We start from the raw sequence: 22,960 nt of genomic DNA on the forward strand, positions 1-22,960 counted from the left end.
ACACTTGGCTTTCACAGAGATAACTGGAAAGAATTTTATTTCCCTGTGAATGGGAATGATGAGGTCAACCTTGTGTCTGCCTCCCACTCCATGCCCCCGTGTCCCCCAGGAGAGATCTGAACCTGGAAAAGAGTCAAGAAATAGCTGAACTGCAATGGGAATGATAACTGCTCTGGCCTCACTGGAAATTGGACACTGGAGAGAGAGACAGTGTCAGGTGGTCATTCAGTGAACAAAGCGTGCACAATAGGAGTCAGATGGATGTGAGTTTGAATCTGAGCTTTACCAATTACCAGCAATGCATCTTGGGCAAATCACTTGGCTTCAGCTTAGTTTCCTCATCTTAAATAATGAGAATACCTCACAGTATGACGAGGAGGATCATATAATTTATAAAAACACTTAGCACGGTGCCTGAACCACGTTTTAGTGCTAGAGAAACCACAGTCATTATTCTTTGCTTATTTGTTTTATTATAATTATTCCTATCAACAGGATAGAAAACAAAGGTATATGTTGCTCCAAAATTGTCAGTCTCCCATCAATTATAGCCTCTGACCTAGAGATGTTTATAAACTGTGGACTGGGGAAGCAAAAAGAGTATATACATCACGCTCTCTGATAATAAGCATCGCTGGTTCAATTCTTCTAATGCAGGTTGCTATGAAGTGTTGAGGGTCTGTGATAGAATCCTCGCAGAGTTAAAATGTTGTCCTTTATTTTACATGGCAGGGAAGGGGGGGGATACACACCTCTGAGTTACAACCCATACAGCGTTTCAGTTTAAAAAACAACAAAGTCATTTTCATGCACGACTACGCTTCGTTAAGGAGTGAAAACGGGCTGTTACTAGAATGTCAACACAATTGTCCCTCTTGAAGCTCAGTTTATCTTGAAGTATTTTTACATTTTCAGCACTTCGCTTTATTTGTTTCTCCAAGAGCATAAAGATGCAGCCGTGGTTAATTTTCAGAATTCAAAAAACACTTCCCTGAAGGATGTGGCCAACACTGGGGGGTGACGGGAGATTTGCTCCCCAAAAGTGAAAATCTGGGCCCCAACACTTTCTGTGGTTCTTTGTGTTTCACCATGGAACAATTTAATTGCACCCTAGCTCAGTGGAATATGCTTTCAGGACCCAAATTCAGGAACCAGGCAGAAGTGTCCAGTGGGGAGAAAGCCCCATCCCCTGGAAGCATAGAGATGCTGCAATTACTCCTGGCCTGGTCGCCCCTGGGTACAAGGGCTCTGTTCCCTTTCTCTACCTTTCCAGGATCCTGTGGGCATCCCCCCTTACCCGCACCCCTCCCTGCATCCCCCCTCACCCCTGTTCCTGCACCCCCTGCCCCCTCCCTGCATACCCCCTTCTCTGTCCCTGCACCCCCCCTCCCTGCATCTCCCTCTTCCCTGCCCCCCAGGCCTCCCTCCCATCAGGGGCAGCATTCCACATTCTAGCTAGCATTAGGAAAGGGAGGGGCTTCTGAAGGGTTCCCAGAGTCATCCTTCTAATCTTTCTCTCCTCCTGGAGGCATGAATAATTTTAATATTGCCAATCCCTAAAATTCTATTCTTCCTGCCTTTTTTTCCTCTCCCTCTTTGCAGTGTGGATTATCCAGAAGTACTGATAAGAGGATAATGAAACAATCCCTTCTCAACCGGCTCGGGTGGCTGTCAGAATAAAATGACACCATCCGTACATCCTTGACATGCTACCCCAAGCTAATTGATGGCAAACAATGGTAACTGTCACCTGTGCCCTAAGACAAAGCAAACATACTCGTGTCACCTGATGGGAGAGCTACCTGGCAACCGATGAACAAATGTGTTAGAAAGACGTTCTATTAAGGTAAGAGAGGGTACATCTCTGAAGAACATGCCTATTAACTTTGAGCTTAAGAGCACTGCTGTTCACTGGGGAACAGAAATAAATAAGGTAAAATGAGAATTTATTGATGTCTGGACAGTTACATGAATATTCAGGTTCTCTTACAAATAGATATTCCCACATGAGCTCCAAACTTCCATGTAGGCTGCCCAATTACATTTCCACATCATGCAGCTGGATTTACAGCCAGGGAAGAAGTTATTAGTATTTGGAAGAAGCCACATGCTTGCATGCTTTTCTGGAATACACTATGATACAACTAGCAGATAATGGCTGATGTCATCCACGTAGATGCCAAAGGTTAGCATCAAACATTCTGAAATACCAGGTGTAATTAACTGCCTGTAGGAAAAAGCCCCTGAAACATTTGCATTTCAGAATAAAGATATTTTGTTACAAGTAGAATGGCATCATCTGGAAGCTCTCTCAACTTCTCTGGGGCCAAGAATTCAGGCAGCCCCTCTCCGGTCTTTCCAGACAATGCATGACTTATCTCACCTCAAATCTCATACCTTATTTTTTCTTCCCTTCACCTCCTAACCCACTTATTCACTCACAGTTGGTTCCAAAGCAAGTCAGTAAAATAATACGAACAAAGTGTCCCTTGTCGGAAACCGAGTACTACCACTGTGTGTTGCATTATCCCCCATTCTGAACAGGGTAGGAGAGCAGAAAGATGAATGATGGTGCAGGGATGGACAACCATTCCTGGAAGTTCTTATAGAAATGTACCTCATCCCCATTTTTGGAATAAAGTCTGATTTGGCCACAAAAACCAGTTTTAGTAAAAATACTGGGTTCTCTGGATCACCATATTCATCCGTTAGCTACTTCCTACCTGTATACCGGTGATTGGTGATTACAAAAGACGTTTCCTCCCTTTCAGATGCTACCAAGACAACCCCACCTGCTCTACTTCCATGTGATTTCTTCTTCTTCTTTTTTTTTTTCTTTTAAGTAGGCTCCTCGCCCAACATGGGGCTTGAACTCATGACTGAGGGATGGAGAGCTTCATGCTCTACCCACTGAGCCAACCAGGTGACCCTGCCATGCGATTTCTGAAATCATTTCACAGAGAAGCCTTCTTGGCAACAAATTTGGAACCCATAGAGCCAATCCAAATTTAATGCAATATTCTTCTAGCCAACTCAACAGCTGACTTACCAACTCTGAGCTCTCTCAAGAGACCTCTCCCTTTTCCCTTGCTGAGTAAAATGGAGTCACAATAGCCCTTTTGGGGAATTGTGCTATAGCGGGAAACCAAAGTCTGCAGTGACCTCTAACTCTGAGCAAAGCTGCACAGATGGTGAAGGCGGTCTTGTGACTCCAGAGAATCCCCTTCCCCTCTTTCTATATTTTCCTCACAAAGTGGATGCTTTTCCTACTCTGCCTTCAGGTGCTCAGTGTTACTTCCTACTTTCCTCTCAGGAAGACAGACTCTGATAAGTCATTCACATGTTATCACAAACCATGCCTATTTATAACCTTTCTTAAGGAGTTCGAAAGATTTTCTCTACCTGTGAGATTGAAGGTTCGTCCTTCTGTTATATGAATTTCAAGCATCCTTATTGTTGGGTAGAAAGTATATTTTAGCATTTCCTTCCTAAGCTCAATCTTTTAAAATTTTCCTTTTCTTCTGGGCATTAATGTGTTTGTCTGCAAGAAGCCCAAATCTTAGAAAACATAATCTTTGATATACAAGGATTTAAGCCTCTTCTCTTTTTAGGAAAATATAGACCTTAGTAGAATTAAACTGTGACTGCTCTCTGTGCTATCCCTGTCAGTCCTGGGCTCATCATAACCAGAACTAAGTCCTGCCAGTTTTCTGGCAGCTTCTTCCTAAGGGGCAACCATATCAATGAGGGCTTATCTCCCACCATGGCACAACGCTGCCTCTGGGGACACCTGCTTACAATGTGAAGACTTCAACAGTGGTAATTCCAGTTGAGAGTCACTACATTTGGACTTCCATCAATTACGTGAGAGAGGACAAGAGTGGTGGGCCACAGGCAGTGTAAGTGGTCTGGATCCCTTCAACTGAAATAGCTCTGCTGTGGCCTGTCTCAAATACTAGGCCTCATAAAAATCTTTGTGAACCCATGGGCTAGAAGACTACTGAGGTATTTGCTAAATCTAAAAACCCATGGTGACCAAACCATGGTGACTATATGTATTGGCAGACTTGTATTTTTTTTAAGATTTTTTTTTTTTTTTTGGATTAGGGGCAAAAGGAGAGGAGAGGCAGAATCTCAAGCAGAATCCCTGCCTAGCACGGAGCCCGACACAGGGCTCAATCCCAAACCCCAAGATCATGACCCGAGCCGAAATCAAGAATTGGATGCTCAACTGACTGAGCCGCCCAGGCATCCCTGTATTGCCAGACTGTTAAAACAAAATGTTAACACATGGAAGCTACAAGCTTCCTTGGTTTCACCTTGTAGTTAATCAATGTCCCAGATATAGGTAAAAAGCAGCAGTTGGCAAACCTGTTCTGTAAAGGGCCAGAAACTAAATATTTTAGGCATTGCTAGCAAGAGGCAATGTCCTCAATTCTTTGAGCCACTGTTCTCACCTAAAAGCTAACAGTCTTTTTTACATTTTACATGTAAAAATCTTAAGAACATCCTTTGTTCTCAGGCCATGCAAAAACAAGAGGCAGGCAGGCCACATGCAGCCCATGGTTTAATAAGTTATCTGTTACAAGTGAACTACTAAGAACCATCTATGGAAATACGGAGCCATCTATGGACTATGGAAATATTTCTGAGTTGTAGAAACTACATTTGAGGTAAGCAAAGAGTCAAGAATAGTTTTCTAGACACCTTAGAGTATATTTTGAGATAAATCTTATAACCTGGAGAGCCTACCTATGAGATGATGTCAGGAGGGAAAGGCTATGCCCCAACAGGGCCAACACGGTGAGGGTGTAAACTGTGTTGGCTGAGGCCATGAATCCTACTTTTCTCCCTACCTCATCCTTATCAATTCTCTGCTGACTAAACTCTTTTTTCACCCAAACACCTTGGCACTCTGTATGACCAGCATGTGTGTACTCCTCCTCTTCATGGCAACAATAACAAACTGTAAATCTAAGTTACAGATCTGAAAATGGGTCTTAGAATAGGGGAGTTCTGAGTTTGCATCTTTGACTTGAATGTTTCTCAGAAGGAACAGTTCATTTCAGGATAGTGATTTTTGACCTCGAAGGGTCAGCACCCAGCACTAAAATGAATGGCAAGAAGGGGTTCCAGGATCCATCACAAACATGGACTTGGTAATTGGGGTAATTCTCTAAACATTTAAGCAAAGAGTAAAGAACAGAGAAAGGAGCACTGACTGAGCATCTGCCAGTTGCAAACTCTTTTGTGTGACCTCCCTTAATTCCCCTATCAGTCTTCAAGTGCCGCTATTCTCCCCACCGATTTATAAAGGAAGACAAATAACCTCCCCAGAGTGGAGAGCCAGGACTGGAGCTCAGATCTAGCTCCACGTCCTTCCTGTCATTGCACACTATCTCTAAAAAGCAAAAACAAACAGAAAACATGCTAGTTTTGAATTTAAAAAACCACTCCTTATAAGACACAGTTTGACATTGTGATTTTAGGGGCACTACCACCCCCTAAAGGTGATGGGCTTCTGATTCCAATTTGTTTTTCTTTAGAGACCTACAGGACATTCCCTTGACTTAAAAATGCTAGATGAACTACTAATATGCTGACCAAATACCCCATTCGTTCAGGCTTCCATAATTTCCCTATTTCTTAAATGAGCATGATGGATAATTTTAGGCACCTGTTCCCTCTCTGCTTCACAAAACTGTTCCATACATTTTCCTAGTATTTGGATAAAAGCAACAACTATAACCAATAGATGATGAACACTTGCTAAGTGCTAAGGACTATCGCAAGCGCTCTATGTCATTTAATCCAGCAACTGGCCTCAGTGAGAGAGAAATGAAATTGAGTTGGAGAAGCAGCAACAATCTCACTTATTAATGTTCCACTTGGGCACAGACTGGCTACACTGATGGTCAGAGGTATTGTATAAAACACAGCCACCCCCCCCAAAAAAAAAACAAAAACAAAAAAACAAACCACAGCCAATAATATAAACTTAGGAAAGAGAATACTAAATATTGCCCATCCTTATGTTTGTACAGGTATGACCCCAAACTGCTTCAGTAATTCACAACTATGGACCTTAGATCATTACTTTACGAACCATACCACATCTTCAAGGGCAGCTGACACATTACAGTTTTTCAGAAAAGGAGACAAACATCCCCGTGGGTCAGTCTGAGGAGCAAGTTCCTATGCGCGCTGATCAGAGTTTTCCTTTTCTCTGCATAGTGAACAGACAGTTCACTTTCTGCAGCCCCCCTCCCCATCCAGAAGGTAGAAATAGGGCTTTCATAGAATCCCCAGGGGATGGCTGCAGTGAAGATTATAAATCCACAATCCCTTGGAGTGTGAGTAGGTGTTAACAGAGCTGCTGCACAGAGCAGAAGCCAGACATGAGCAGCTAGCCTCACTGAGAGAGACCAGGGCTGGAGATGAAGAGTAAGCCAAGGAAGCAATTAGAAATAGCAGAGCCGGGATCCCTGGGTGGTGCAGCGGTTTGGCGCCTGCCTTTGGCCCAGGGCGTGATCCTGGAGACCCAGGATCGAATCCCACATCAGGCTCCCGGTGCATGAAGCCTGCTTCTCCCTCTGCCTGTGTCTCTGCCTCTCTCTCTCTCTGTGACTATCATAAATAAATAAAAATTAAAAAAAAAAAAAAAGAAATAGCAGAGCCTCGACACTTACTAGGAAAACCAAGTTAAGATGCTAAGGAGGGGGGCATCTGGGTGGCTCAGTCGGTGAAGCATCTGCCTTTGGCTCAGCTTATGATCTCAGGGTCCTGGGATGGAGCCCCACATCAGGATTCCTGCTCAGTGCAGAGTCTGCTTCTCCCTCTCCCTCTACTGCTCCCCCTGCCTGTGCTCTCGCTCGCTTGCTCTCTCTCAAATAAATAAAAATCTTAAAAAGAAAAAAGATGCTTAGGAGAAAGCTGAACTTGTGTAGAGCCAGTACCAGCTGTTAGGGTGGCCTTGATGCTGTGAGCCATGGCCAGGGCACCTGACGGGGCAGACCACTCTCTGGTGGTACCAAGGAAGATATAATAAAAGCCAGTCTTCGATCACATGGACCAAGTCATCTCCACAACATCCTCTTTATTCAGTGCCTGCAAGATGCTTTCTTCTTATTTTTAGCAGTAAAACACGACAGGTAATAGTCCAGCTAATTCAGTAATGTCCTTCACTTTCAGGCAGGTTCTACACTATTCACCTCTATCTTCAGTGCTAAGACAAGTGTCAAAAAAAAAAGAACTTTCACTGTGTGCGCCACAAGCACCCTGAAAATGCCCAATTTCCTTTTCCCTTTATTTTTCACATGAAAGAGACACACCTACCTACTTCACCCTCTCCGTGGAAGAGAAATTCAGTTGAGGCAGAAGGTCAGGACCTTGAACTCAGAAGTTTGCCCCATAACTTCCTAATTGCAAAACTATTAGCTCCTCATTCCAGAAATCCTATCCTGGATTCCCTGGCTTGCCATCTGTTTCCCAAGACCGGCTTGTGGGTACACATTGAAGTAAATTCAACCTTTCTTTCTCACACCCGTTTGAATGACAGCAGAATAACATAAAATGAGAACAGCAGAAATAACAGTATAAAGACAACCAAGACTTAGCTCCATGGGAATAAAGCTACAACTAACTCGGCTTCACTACTTTCCTCTCCTCTACGAGGTGTGGAACTATTTTTGCTCAACCACAAAAAATATTTTTACAGCAAAAACCTGTACATATTATAAAACTGAATAATTCAGCTTAATCTTGCATGAAAAACTAACACGAATACAAGAGAGTAAGTGGATATGGGAAATTGAAGCACCAAATTAAGCAGCTTGCAAACATATAAAGTCATTAACATTAGCTGCATACATACAAATGTGCCCTGGCTGGCTGGGAATCAGAATTTTAATTTTCTTCAGTTGGATAGTTACAAGATCTCACTCTTAATCAAAATATGAGTAATGCCATTATAACAGTGGTAGGGGATGATGAGCTTAATATCCATTGATAGGTTTTCTGTAATGAGAAACAGAAATATATACTACAGGGTAATTTTTCCCCCACTATTTGATTCTGTTTTATTATCTTTGTAAGTATTTAATTATAAGTACCAGAGCAACATGATTCTATTTATCATCGTAAATATATGGCATAGCGGCTATAACATTAAATTGTCTTTTGTGGACAGATTTCCATCACATGGTTTTCATGTGTAAATTTTGCTTCAATTTTCCAATTACAATTTTTTTAAATGTCACCTTAATTGAGGTATAACTGACATATAAGATAGTAAGATATTTCCAAGTGTACATCGTGGTGATTTGATATACTGTCTACACATTGAGAAAGGTTCTCTCCACCTTGCCCCATTTAACTAAATACAGGCAGTTCTCATTGTAACTCCCACCTGTCAAAACTGAGATCATGTTTTGCTAGAACATTCCCACATTTTTTGATCCAGAGCAGTAGTTTTCAAAGTGTATTTCCTAGACCAGCAGCACCCAGTGTCGCTTGAGAATTTGTTAAAAATCCCTGGCAGAAATTCAAATTCTTGGGACTAACTCAGATGTACTGAATCAGAAATTCTGGGAGTGGGGCTCAGCAATCTGTATTATCACAGTTTTTCCAGGTGATCTGATGCACACGAATGGATTGGCTCAGGGCCAGGGAAGGCAAATTCTGTAGGCTAAAGCTATCAATACCTGCAATGGAGAAGAGTGGAGCTTGCTCCTGCCCTTATTGATTCTTTCTTTCTTTCTTTCTTTCTTTTTCTTTCTTTCTTTCTTTCTTTCTTTCTTTCTTTCTTTCTTTCTTTCTTTCTTTCTCTTTCTTTCTTTCTTTCTTTCTCTCTTTCTTTCTTTCTTTCTTTCTTTCTTTCTTTCTTTCTTTCTTTTCTTTCTTTCTTTCTTTCTTTTTTAAAGATTCTATTTATTTTTGAGAGAGAGAGAGAGAGAGAGAGACAGTGCAATAACAGGGGGAAGAACAGAGAGAGAGAGGGACAAGCAGACTCCACTCTATGCAGGAAGCGTGACTCAGGGCTCCATCCTAGGACCCTGAGATCATGATCTGAGCTGAAACCAATAGTCAGACACTTAACTAACTGAGCCACCCCAGCATCCCCCACTGCCAATTTTCTAATCCAACTTGGTGGATGAACCACAGATGTAAGGGATGTAAAGAACAATGCAAGATTCTGACAAGCAGTTCGGGGCAATGTCAGAAGAGACATGGGAAAGACGCTGCCAATGCTTCCCTGTAAATCAATTCTGTAAGCCCAGCGTCTACCTCCTTCTGGCTACCATCAGTTCCAAGTCCCTTGGAATTTCTGGCCCTTTTTCACCTCTGGTGAATTCTAAGCAAACCACTGCTTTTGAAGATCATGTATAATCTAATGCATTTTTTATAATGCTCTATGCCTGCTATTATATAGATCATGCTGTTTGATCTTCATAATTCTACAAAGTTTAATTTACTGGGAAATTTGTATGTCAATTTAGAACCTTCTGATAAAGTCCCCAAGTTAACCACTGTTTGAGAGTTGACTGTATGAGGCACTTTTAAAAAAATTTAATTTCAATTTGCTAACATATAGTATAACACCCAGTGTGCATGAGGCACTTTTATGTAAAATTAATTCTAACCCCTACAACTCTGCAAGCTGCCCCAAGATAGCAATATATTCAACTTATGAATATAGAAAATGTATTAAAACATATACCATAAATGACTTTAAAATGCAACATTAACTATTTCATGATGTTAAATCTTGCATGGATTTAATATGGTGCTATTTATTACAAAATATGATGCTATTGTGAGAGAGAATGCTTCATTTCCCAGTAATGAGGGTGAAGCAAGAGAATGACAATATATGACTTCAAAAATTCCTACCCTAAAAGAAGTCTTCGTTGTCTTTCTACAATTCCCTATAATCTCTGAGCATCGCACTTCTATTTCCTCCTGGAAAATCTGACATAACATTCTAAATTAAAACAATCGAATAGAACTTGCAAGTTTCTAAAACATGACATTATTTTATAACTCAAAAGAAGTGGTACCAATAAAATTCCCCCATTCTTGCATTATTTCCTTGTTCTAAGTGCATCAGCTTCTCACTCAATGGGTGGTTTCTGGGGCCTCGGACATCTCAACTACACTGGCCTCTGTGATACATTCATGGCTGAGGCCATTTGCAAAGATCATGGTTTACTGAGTCTGTGGTGTGGTTTGGTTTGAAGGGAGCCTTAAGTTTTCTGACCACCTGTGGGACAGATGGTCTTCCATCAGCATTCTTTGTTAGTGAATAGATTCTCACAGTATTGCACACTCACTAATTGTATGCCCATCCGCTTCATGTGTTCATCGAGGAAGCTGACAAGACCTTCACGGGCATGAAGCCTCCAAGGTGGCATTCACACCTTGATCTACTGGTCATGAAATACTTCTCCCTCAGATTATGAGATAAACCACCTAAATTTATAGGCTAATCTGGAGCATTATCCAGATATCTAAGGTCCAGAACTCCTGAACAAAAGGGCAGAAAATGCAAGTGAGCCGTCCTTGAGAACTGCTCATCATTGTCCTGGCTTTTCCATTAGGTCACAAAATTGTTCTCAAAATAGCTCAGGATTGGGTCTGGGGAGCCCTGGGATTTTCAGAATAGTAGGCAAGTAAATACCTCAATTTAAAGTAGTCCTCAGCGTGGCCTCGAGTGATGTTTTAGCTGCTTGAACCTGAAGCACTATTTCCTTCCACAGAAATAAAAGTCTTTTCTGGCAACTCTTTCCAATCAAATTCTGTCTCATCAGCTGAAAACTATCTCAAGAAGGGAAGCCAGCATATTCAGAGACCTGTAAGATTTGGATGTGTCAGAACCGCCACCTTGCCTGTTCTTCCTAATGTTCTCAAACTATGCCTCTCTTGGAATCTCACAAATTGTTGTTTATTAATCTGCTAAAAAATTTCCATTTCAAAACCGTGACTTCTTCAAACTCCTCCTCCTTCTCAATCGTGGGCTTCTAAAGAATCCTGGTGCCCGTTTCTAACCTGCTTCTGGTCCTACATCCATATGTACTCACCAGGTTTCCATCAAAATATTTTTATGATGAATCCACTGGCTAACACTTCGAAGTGTAAGTGCTTGACAATCATTAAACAAATATTTTCTCAACTTTGTGTGGCAGAACGTAAAAGGAATGGTTCCAAGTACTTTTACCATTTAGCCAAGTCTTAATCTTTGTCAAATTGCCTGAACACTTCAGAGTTTACATTTAACTAATTGATGAACAGCTTCATTTTCCTTTGGCATTTTTCACTGTTTGGCTTCTTTCCATAGATATTTAGTACAGGTTTGAAACTGGTATAAACATGCACTCCTGGCCTATGCATTTCTAGAACTTTAGCAGGAAGGTTTGAAATTTGTTTTATAGTTTTTCCTTCTATTTTGTTCTGTCCTGGGTTTTGTGGTGTATTCAGCAAAACAGAAGACCTAATCAATTTTTCAAAAAGGCAAGAACAAAGAAGGTAAAATAGGACCCGAGGGAGATGAGAATGAAGAAAGAAGTTAAGGAGTATAAACTTTCACACTTATGCTCTGACTCAAGAAATAAAATTCGAAGAATACAATTCAACAGCGTGACCACCTGCCTGTTTCAAATGTTTTCAAAGTCACAGAAAATTCAAGTCAATGTGAAGATGTTCTGTTGACACTGTGACAACTTAGGATCCTTGCCCCATGGCAGCTCGCCTGCCACAGCTGGAGGTTCAGAGTAAGAGCCCATAATTGTTTGGAAGACCAAATACAGAAAAGTGTCATAAACAAAAAAAGGGGATCTGTCTGGAGTGACAGAGCTGGTTCAACATAAACCTCTTAAATAGCCTTAACAACACTACCAGACATACGAAACACACACCAAGACAAATGTGACTCCTAGGTTTTGAGAGTGAGCCATACACTATATGCGGCACACAGCTAAGGTACTAATGTTTTCCACAGATAGAGATATCATGGCCTCCCAAACCCATTTCCAAGTGTAGATGTAGTAAGTCTAGCCCATTACCCAAAACCACTTATATTAGACGTTGGGCCGCTTTTCAATAGATTCTGGTTAGTTTTGACTCTTAACTTTCGGGTACCAGGTCTTCAGTAAGATCATGGATTTCTGGACAGAAGAACCAGGGAAATGCTGTATAGGCTGTTGTAAGCTGATTGTTAATGTGCTAGAATAAATGTTCATATATCAAATATTTGGCAAATCAAGCAGACATATGTGCAAACAAAAGCGAGTCACGCTTTTTCATGTATATATCTAATACACAATATTTATGTGAGTTGATAACATTGTGCTTTGGTATGTTTCATGTGTGAATATGTACCTGTACCTGAAGCTTCTGAAAGATTTGGTCTGCCTTGCAGATCTCCTGGGGTCTCAAAAGGCAGAGGCTTTGTTGTCTCTAAGAGAAAGTACCCAAAGCAACTGATAAAGGGCCCCCACTGATGGGACAACATTAAGGGTGTCTTGAGAACAGACCCCCTCAAAATATTTGCTTAATGCTCTTTCCCCTGCATTTGGATCAGCTGAGAACTGTCGAGTTAAAGAAGTTATACAAGCACGGCTTTTCCTATTCTAGTGTTATGCACCAGTGAGTTCTTAATTCTTTATGGCTTATTAGTACTTTTAAAAAGAAAAAAAAAAAAAACCAGTTTGCTGCCAAAACCTGGCTCTGGAATCAGATAGGGGTGGCAGTGGGACTTGCAATCACCAGATAATAGAAAATCTCCATTGTCTGGTGTGTAGAGCTGGTGGGACTTTTGCTTTCATATTCATAGCATGACAATAAGAGCTTTCCATATGTGAGGATGACAACCAATTATGTTTGCACAAGTACATAATCATTACAGAGAAGGGAAAATGCACAAAAATCCAGGCTAACAAAGTAAATGAAAAAAAAAAACTTCCTTATTGCATATTAATCCTTTCCTATTCTTCATTACATATATGAAAGTTCCCAACTGGAGAGTCACCTATTCTTAAAACCCAGGCAGAAGGACGCTGGTCTTAGATTGCCCTTCCATCCCCCCCACCCCAGTGGCTGACAAACCATTCTGAAAAGGTGGCTTACTGATTTGAGATTTTTCTTAGAGACCTGGGGTTTCCTTTTGAAATGCAAACATGACAATGACTGTTCCATTAAGAAATCCACACGCAGCCTGTTACTTGCGTAAGGGGGAAACATTTCCTTTGGGTCTAAATCAAGTTAATAAATTTAAGATATCTGAGAGAGCGGGTGCACTGGACTTTTGGCAGAAGTCCAGAACTAAGATAGTTAATCCATTATTTTACTGTGTTTCTTTATGAGAAAAAACAGTTCGCTGCCAACTCAGCTCAGGAGTCAGATGGGAAGTGTGGAGGGAGCAAGTTATAGCTCATCGAGAAAGTAAACATGATCTTAGGAGAAGTCTGCTCATGTGAGTTCCCTTCAACCAGAGCAAGGGGCCTAGAGGAGGACAGTGGACGTGGCCTCTGCTGTTGTTACCTGGGTAGAGGTCAGGCCCCGGCCCGGGGGAGCGCCCCACCGCCCCATCAGCAGCAGCATCGCGTGGGGAGGTGGCCGACTGCAGGGGCTGCACGCTGAGGCAGTCTGTGAGCAGGTCAGGATGGAGCTCTGCACTGGACCGCAACTAAGAAAAGGAGAAAACAGACGATACATGAGAAAGGAAAGCTGTCCCTTGGAGTACTTCCCTGGGGAAAGACATCATGCCCTAAGGTTCCATGCAATTCAATTCACAAGTATTTACTAAGCAACAACTGGTGGGTCAGGCATTGGGCTTAACAGAGAGTCAATAAGATGGTGATTTCTCCAATCCTGGTAACACCTGGCAGGTGATTCCAGAAAAAGGAGCTCAAGGCAGATTTGACTTTGGGCTTTGATGTTTCTACTTCTGGGAACCCAGCTTCCTATTATACTTCCTTTTATTTGCTCTATATCTTATCAGAACTTGTAGTGATAACAAAAACAAACTCAAGTACATTTGGTCCAGATTGGAAGGTGCTTTTAAAATACAGAGATACGATCAGGAAAGTATCTTGGAGATAACAGAAATATCCATTGTGATCTGGTGCCTATAGATTGTACATGAGGGGAAAATAATACATAGGTTAAACTTTTAAATATTATGGAGCATGATTAAAAGCAAAATGTGTCATTAGCAGTCAAAAAAAAAACCCAACAGTAAGTTTCTTGAAAAAAAAAAAACAACCCAACTTAATTTAGATCTTCATCTTATCACAATAAGAAAATAATTCTTTATGTTAGCTACATATAAAAAAAATCAAGCTCCAAAAATGTAAGAATAAAGAATACACAAAAAGTTATCTGATCTCCTTATGAAAAAGAATTCTGAGTGGAATTTGAATGGGGAAAGATCACAATGGGAGGTTTACAGAAAAGTACATAAAGCTTCTGCTTCTTACACAATATCTTAAAAATACAGAACATTATTTGTGGCAGATACAGCAAATAGTTAGCATCTTCAGTGTTTACAGAGAACATATGAATTGATTTTGCTTTTCTCAAGACAAAACTAAGCCTTTATACAGGGCTGCAGTATACTGACTCACCTGACAAGTATTTATGGAGCGTCAGATGCTCCTCTGGGCTCTAGGAATACGCGGTTGTACAGAACTTCTAGCCTAGAGGGGAAGCAGACAGGGAATACCTCCAACACTCGGTGTCAGCGATGGCTAATACTGTGGGGAAGAGGGATGCAGAGAAGAGAGATGGTGCGAACAGGACAGAAAGTGACCTCAGACAGAGGGCCTGGGGAAGCCTCTTGGAGTGGGCTCTGAAAAGAGCCTGGAAATGGCTGTTCTGTTCATTAGAACCAGGAAACGGCCTGCCAGATCACTGAGGCTCTTATACATTCTCTAGTCCAGAAATTACCTACTGACAGAGGTGGGACTGCCTCACTGTACTACCCTCAATGTGAAGAATAACATTTTAAAAAGGAGAAATGGAAAAATGAGAATAAACGATGTTCAGCACACTTGTGAGGAAATGTAATATCAAAACTTTTTTTAAAACTTATCAAACTAACAAAACCTTTAAGGAAAAAAAAATGGTGGTAGTCAAGGTGCAGTGAGAGAGGCATTCATACAAGTTTCTGGTGGGAATATACGCGGCCACAAACTTTCTAGAATGTATCTGGAATACTTTCTCAAGATCAATAACTGAAGTCACCTGATCTGAGAATCTGTCTTAAGGAAATGGCCAGAGAGGTGAAGGAAGATTTGTACCTGATGTTCTAATAATACAGATCCATAATTAGGGAATGTTAAATGTCCCCAACTAGGGCTAATAAATGATCTTAAATCAATTTGATGGAATATTATGCAACCGTTAAACTGAAGTCCATGAAGATAAAAGCAGAACACAAAATGATTATTATGTAAAACAGACAAAATACTGTAAGAATGTATTATAAAATCCAATATTAAAACTGATTTTTCCCCCAGCTGCAATATTATTAATTCATTTTCTCTGGGTTTGTTTTTTTTAAATCCGTTCCTCTGCCTTCCAAATCTTCTACATCTCAATGATGCATTGGAGCTGGCTTACACCAATCTCAGAGTGCAGTTCGTGTGTATCATTCCCAAATTTTCCATGCAATGAATGTCTAAATGAAAGCTTGAAATTGGTCATGATGAGAATATTTACATCATGGAAATTGGCAAATGCTACAAACTGGGCCTTTTTCTGTGGAGAGCCAGAAGTTAACTGCTAGTAGCACACTATGAACTGTGTGACTTTAACTGTGACCCATACCTTCATCAGAAAGAAAATAAGAAACACCTACAAAACATCGTTAAGTTACTACTCTGTAACTTTAGCATTTCTTGGACCTCAACAAGCTTCGTAAAGCAGCGAATATATATCCAGATCTTAGTCCAAGAATATGAAAATGGCATAGTGACCCTAAGTATAGAGAAAAGGCATTTAACACATATAGTGAACCAGACATAATTATATTATAATCTCCTCAGCTTTGCGACATTGCAATCTCTGACCAAGACTGTCTGAATTAATGGACCCTCTCAGGGCTTTTGGAAGGTATGTTTGTTATTTTGGTACTAACCTAACACATGCCGCGTAAGAAAAACTGGAAAAAAATCAAGGCTTAGAATGAGTTCTGGTGATCACTTTTAATTTATTTTCATCGTTACAATGTGATCTGGGGCCCATATGTTCTACCAAGCTTAGACATGAATGTCTCTCTGCTTTCTATTACTCTAGGGTTTTACAGTTATCAGTACCGATGTGGTCTTTCCAAGGAATTTTATGGCCACGGACACTCCCAGAGTCAAAGACAGGCAAACTCTTCTTAGCTTCAACAAATATTCATGGTTCCTAAGAGTGTGATTCCAAACAACTTTGTGGGGAGTGTTAATTTGGTTTTCTCTGGGATTAGGCATGGTTCTAGAAAGCGCTTCTTAAATCAAACAAGCCTTGAGGAACTTATGCATAACTTCCAAAGGCAGGCCATATGCAGAGAAATGCGTAATAATGTGTAAGTTTAGTATTATCCTCTCCCTCCCAGATTATTAGACCAAGAAAGGGCCTTCCAGATCATTTAAGGCTCTTAAACATTCTCCTGTCCAGGAATTATCTAAAAGGGTGAGGCAGAAGGATATAGCAGGATCTCCTGAGAGAGATGTCCTTCCATATAATAGTTTCATACTGGGAGTAAGAAACCCAACTATTTATATAAAACAAATTACATAATGTATGTTTCAACATCCTCTTAGCTGCTAGGAATGTAAAGAAGATGGAAAGAAATTTTCCAATGGGGGATGATCTCTAACTATGGTTCTCCAATCTGGGCATGCATCAGAATCACCTGTGGGCACTGCTGCAGAGCTGCTAACTCACTAGGTCTGGGGTGTATTTTTAACAAGTTCCAGGTGATGATGACGCTGTTGGTCTAGGGACACTTTCAGAGCCACTGGTCTCTACGAATCCTGATGAGGAGGGCTGAGATCTTTCTGGTTATGGGAATAGGAAATGAATTGTAGAAATAAGAAATTGTAAAAACCAAATTGTCTTTAAGACATGAACCTCACGTAACCAGGTCTTATTATGTCTCCTTTCAGATCTCATAACAAGAAATGGTTACGTGAGATTTGTGTCTTAAAAACAATTTGGATTTCTGTCTTCTTTCAGGGGAATAAAAAGAGTTTGAAATTTTTTTCAATGCCATCTAATCACTCACCCTTAGGAGATAGAAAAGAATTTGCCCTTTATGAAAACATTATTGGTCTTTACAGAAAGAAGTGACATTTGAACCCACTAATCATCAATTCATCTATTTTAAAGGGCTGGCTGCTGTGTCACACAACGCCAGGGACCCTGACATACATGCATGGTGAATGGTGCCCCTGGAGTGTTCAATTCTGCTGCCCTAACCAAACCCCATTAGTTCCAGAGTAGCACTGCCTTTCTTTATCCTCATTCATTCACTGAAAAAATATTTCTTGAGCCTCAACCATATGCCAGGCACTGTTCTAGTGGCTTGACATACATCAGCCATCAGAGCAGATTAAGATTCACTCTGAGAAGCTCACATTCTAGGGGCAGTGAACAGCAAACAATCTAACCAGATAAGCATATTTCACAGAAGGCGGTCATTGCTATAGAAAATAGAGAAAGAGAAAGGGTAGCTGGACTAGGAATGCTGGGGAGAACCGTGGCCTTATTGGAAAGATATATTCGAGTGAAGATTAGAAGGAGTTGGGGGAATTAGCTAAGTGTATATCAAGGAGAAGAGGATTCTAGAAGGAGGGAAGTACATAGAGCACTGTCTAGCTATCCACAAACATTCCATTTATCATGGCTGCTCACTCCTCCTGCGGGAATGGCCTTTCTTCTGCCAATGTTGCTTCTCCAAGACCCAGTTTTTGGCTTGCCTCCTGAGTGAAACCCTTTCTGACCAGGCTGGCCCAATCTGTGGTGTAGGGACTGCTGCAGAATCTGCTTTCAGCAATCCTGTGATTGGACCTGTGTTTGGGGCTTTGTTTCTTGTTTGGAGTTTTGTTTGTTTGTTTGTTTGTTTATTTATTTATTTATTTATTTATTTATTTATTTATTTATTTATGATAGTCACAGAGAGAGAGAGAGAGAGAGAGAGAGAGAGAGAGGCAGAGGCACAGGCAGAGGGAGAAGCAGACTCCATGCACTGGGAGCCCGACGTGGGATTCGATCCTGGGTCTCCAGGATCGCGCCCTGGGCCAAAGGCAGGCGCCAAACTGCTGCGCCACCCAGGGATCCCCTTGTTTGGAGTTTTGTCTGCACAACTGTTATCAAGCCCATGAGGACCTGGCTGACCAAATGCTCTCTGAACTTTCCAAACTCTGCAGCCTCTGGCAGGGTGGGGCCAGCGTGGGGGTAAACCACTCAGCACCCAGATTAGTAAGAATGAGACACAACGCTTTACCTGATGGAGTTTACAATCTCTAGGGTATGTGGATGTGTCGAAAAACTACAATGTAGCCATGTTTTAATTACCCCTGCTGATGGAGATTTTGAAAAAATACAGATTGGAACTAGCTGAAAGGCCGCTGCTGTTCTTCCCAGATCCCCTCCGATCCCTTCCGTTAGCTCCAACACCCTCGCCCAGCCTTGGTGTGCCCATCCCCTGGCTTCTGGATCCTTGATGGCCAATGGCAGGCAGACTACTCCCCACATCAAACACACATGAACCACTAACTTGTGCTCCTTGGTCTCTAAGCAGGACAAGCTCTGAGATGTGCATCATGCTCCAAACCCTCTACGGGGTCCCTCCTGTCTAGCTTCTTCCTCTCCCCTCATTCCTCTCCCAGATCTCACTTCTTCATCTTGGCAGTGAACTTCAACTTGAGACGATTCTGATTGTCAGGAAGTATGACAACATATGGAGTCCCGAACTAGCTCTTGGCAATTTTTAGGGCTACAAGCATCCCTCTGTCAATGAACATTGAACGGCTTGTGGACATGCCAGGAAGAAAGGAGACATCTCTGAGTCTCCAACACCAATACGTGAGTCTTGGGACTGTTAATGATCCGGGTCTTCAAGGACCTGTTTCAGGGCTTAGTTTCTCAGCCTGTCCAGGTGCAAGTAAATAAATTGGCTCCTTAGCTTCTGTACAATCTCCCATTATAAAATAGTTGTTCCAAATGATAGTTTTTTCAATGTTGATAATGAAATCACCCATCAAGGCTCGACAAGGTTCCTACATTTGGAAACTTGAGATGCTTTCCCAACAATGCAGGGATTTTTCCTAATATATAAAAACAAGGCACCGTCAATTGTGATTTGTATTTGTTTTTTGTTCAAGACTATTCTGTTAATGTTTATAAGCTCTCGAAACAAGAGACGGAAACTCTACTCCCGTCATTTTCTCATTTCAGATATGATTGAATAATCGTCCAAGATTAAGTGAGTCAAGTGGAAATAATTAGAGAAGGGAAAAAGGCCCAGATTCTTCAATTTTCAGTTCCATTACATTTTCTTCCAAGAGCAAAGGCATTCTGTTAGTCTGAAGTGAGACATACTTCCAAAGAAAACGAGGCACAATCAAAAAGCCTTTTGTTTTTCCTTTCTCCAATGAGCAGAGTCTATCTGGGCTGTGAATGTTTATGCTCCACCTTATAGGGATTTCTTTGTTCTCCAGAAATCAAATGCCACCAAAATATGTTTCTGAAGAAACTCAGCCAGAAGGAAAGACAAGTAGGATTTTTTTTTTTTTCCAGAGGGTTAAGGTTTTTAGTACCAGAACATTCTCATCAAGCATTCTCCATGACACTTTGAGCAATGTGGATCTTGGGGAATTGACTCATTGCCGAAAGCCTTAAAAATAATTACAATGAATTAACCTATTCTATTAATTACAATTAATTTATAGTTGAATCTAAAAATTCTCTCTCTAGGGGATTCCTCAGCACTGACATTTACGAAGTGGCTTTGGCATATCATAGGTAATTAATCTCCAACAATCTGCTATCAAATTCATTTCCTTCGGGAGTGACCAATTTACAAAAAGGAAAAGAAATGATAATGAAGACTTAGAAAAATAGAACTGGAAGAAACCTCTTTGGGAATGAACATAAGGTACTGGCCAATTTGGCACTTGAATTCCTGTAATAGGGGATAGCAATGACTCCAAAAGCCAAAAATTTTACCCATAGCCGATTAATGAACATGCCAAAATATTTGAGTAGATGCACATGCTGGGGTGTATCTAGTAAGAGACATGAAACTTTCATTCTAGTATAATAGATACTACAAAACTGCTGGTATTCAGTCAAATACGGTGATTGAGGGGAATGTTCACACAAGCAGAATTCCAAATTAAAAAGGAATTAGAGTCCAGTCTTCCTATGTGCCACTCTATGGCAGGGCTACCCAACAAACCTTCTTACCTGATGGAAGTTCTGCTCTGTACCAATCAGCAGCCACTAGTCACATGTGATTAATAGTACTTGAAATGTGGCTAGTGCCACCGAGGAACCTAATTTTAATGTTATTTAATTGAATTTTAATTAATTTAAATTTAAATGTGGTGTTGAACTGCCTGGTGTTACTATATATCCTGGCGGCAGCTTAGCCTTTGTTTAAATGCCTTTGACAACTTATTTCCCTACAATTTGGTGCCCACCATTGTTAAATTTGTCGATTGTTAGAGAGTTCTGCCCCAAGCTGAGCTCTGATCTGCCTGCCCATGATTTCCATGCTCCGGGGCTTCTCTCTCCCTTCCTCCTGCAGACCACGTAGAGTAACTCTGATCACGGTCTACTTTATGGCTCTCGTAATATTTGAGAAGTCTCAAAATGCTGTGGTATCACAGAATTTCAGCCCTGAGAGGGGCCGTGGTTTAGTTTGTCAGCGCTTCCCTACAACAGTTTTTCTGTCCAGGCTGAACATCTATGGATTTTATACAGAGAATAGAATAGTTAAGCAAGAGGAGTTTGGGTGTTTTAGTTTAAGAGGCTGTGGTTCGGTGACTGCATGATCCTGGGCAGGTATATTCACTGGCCTGAGTGTAGCTTCCCTTCTGTAAAATCAGGATCATAGCACTAAGCTATCTTGGTTGTTCTGAGAAATACCAGAGATTTAGAAAGCACTCAGTAATGCCTGACACACAGAAGTCACTTACCCAAAGTGTCAGACCCAGCTCTCTCATTTAGTGTATTATTTCACATGCCCCTCCAATTGCGCTCGACCTCACTAGATGTGCAAATGTGTAAATGATATCCTAAGTACTGATGGACCAAACTAGCATATGACCAGGAGAAACACATCCCTTGTTCTCAACTCTCTACTTCTATTGATGCAGCCTGAAAGAACCCAGAGCTTTTTAAAATCCATGTTAACATTTTTTCTTTTCTTCTTTCTTTCTTTTTCTTTTTCTTTCTTTCTTTCTTTCTTTCTTTCTTTCTTTCTTTCTTTCTTTCTTTCTCTTTCTTTCTTTCTTTCTTTCTTTCTTTCTTTCTTTCTTTCTTTCTTTCTTTCTTTCTTCTTTCTTTCTTTCATTACTGAGCCATTACCATGTGTCCAAAACTCCGTGAGGCCTAGGAGATAAAGCAGTGTACAAGATAACTTTGTTCCATGTCCTTGTGGAGTTGAAAGGGTGGCTCAGATAAAACTCACCATTAAGGAAACTCCTGAGGTCTTTTTTCACGTGGGAAGCTCTGTATTTCTGATGGCCCTTTATATTCAGAAGCTAACTCTTTTTTTCTTTTTTCTTTTCTTTTCTTTTCTTTTTTTTCTTTTCTTTTCTTTTAATGATTTATTTGTTTATTTATTCATGATAGACAGAGAGAGAGAGAGAGAGAGAGAGGCAGAGACACAGGAGGAGGGAGAAGCAGGCTCCATGCCGGGAGCCTGACGCGGGACTCGATCCCGGGACTCCAGGATTGCGCCCTGGGCCAAAGGCAGGCGCTAAATCGCTGAGCCACCCAGGGACCCCCTTTTTTTCTTTTAAAAGATTTTTATTTATTTATTTGACCAAGAGAGAGACAGAGCACAAGCAGGATGAGCAGCCGGCAGAGGCAGAGGGAGAGCAGGTTCCCGCTGAGCAGGAAGCCCAACACTGGTCTATCCCAGGACCTGAGCTGAAGGCAGAGGTGTAACCGATGGAGCCCCCCAGAAGCTAACTCATTCAAGCTGTTGTCATTGGGCAGTACAGAATACCTGGGCTGCATATCATTTGACCCTATCACTCAGCTGGCTACTTTATTTCCCTCTTCAGTGCCACTTGCAAATTTGATCAAAATATTCTCTGGCACCAGAGGTGATGTTCAATCTCTGCCAGAGAGTGAGTTCCCTCCATAAAACAGCACAATCTGACATTAAGCCGTTAACAACCACTTAAACACCAGTTTATCCGTGATACAGATCATGAAAGATAAGCGTGTAGGCTCTGGACCCAGGATATCTGGATTTCAGCTTTCATGTCCTTACTTATGAAATGCTGGACAATGAACTAGTTGTTAACATCTCTTTAGCTCAGTTTTCTCGTGGATAATGCCCCCTAATTTCCAAGACTGCTGTTAGTGGTAGAGAACATGAGATAACATGAGATAAGTATTTCACTAATGCATGGTGTACAGCATTAGATAAATGTCAACTACCATTTCTACCATTACTTTTTTTTCATTAATATTCACTGTGGAAGCTCTGTAATACTGTAGAATATGTATTTTGATTTTCTTTTTCTCCTATCTGTTAAGTATTTCTATCAACTTCTTCCTTTTGCATACCATAGTGTGGCAATATGACAAAGGAAAAAGAATGAGAACTTTGGGGGCAAGTGGATCAAACTCAAATTCACAGATTCAAATTTCAGTTCTGCCACTTACTAATAGGTGGCCTTTGGCACAATTTTTAACCTGGAAAAGCTTCAGTAGCATCCTCTACAGCATGGGG

At 41.1% G+C, this 22,960-nt stretch overlaps 1 protein-coding gene across 29 annotated transcripts in view; it reads right to left on the minus strand.

Moving 5' to 3' along the window:
- Window positions 1–22,960, minus strand: part of GLIS3 (GLIS family zinc finger 3) — a 545,819-nt gene that overhangs the window by 51,920 nt on the left and 470,939 nt on the right. For all 29 annotated transcript variants that reach the window (XM_049092635.1, XM_049092627.1, XM_025423460.3 and 26 more), the window contains one exon: window positions 13,537–13,681. In XM_049092635.1, the coding sequence (XP_048948592.1) occupies window positions 13,537–13,681 (145 nt within the window). The remainder of the gene's footprint in view (window positions 1–13,536; window positions 13,682–22,960) is intronic.

This window comes from Canis lupus, chromosome 1, assembly GCF_003254725.2.
Source record: "Canis lupus dingo isolate Sandy chromosome 1, ASM325472v2, whole genome shotgun sequence".
NCBI lineage: Eukaryota > Metazoa > Chordata > Mammalia > Carnivora > Canidae > Canis > Canis lupus.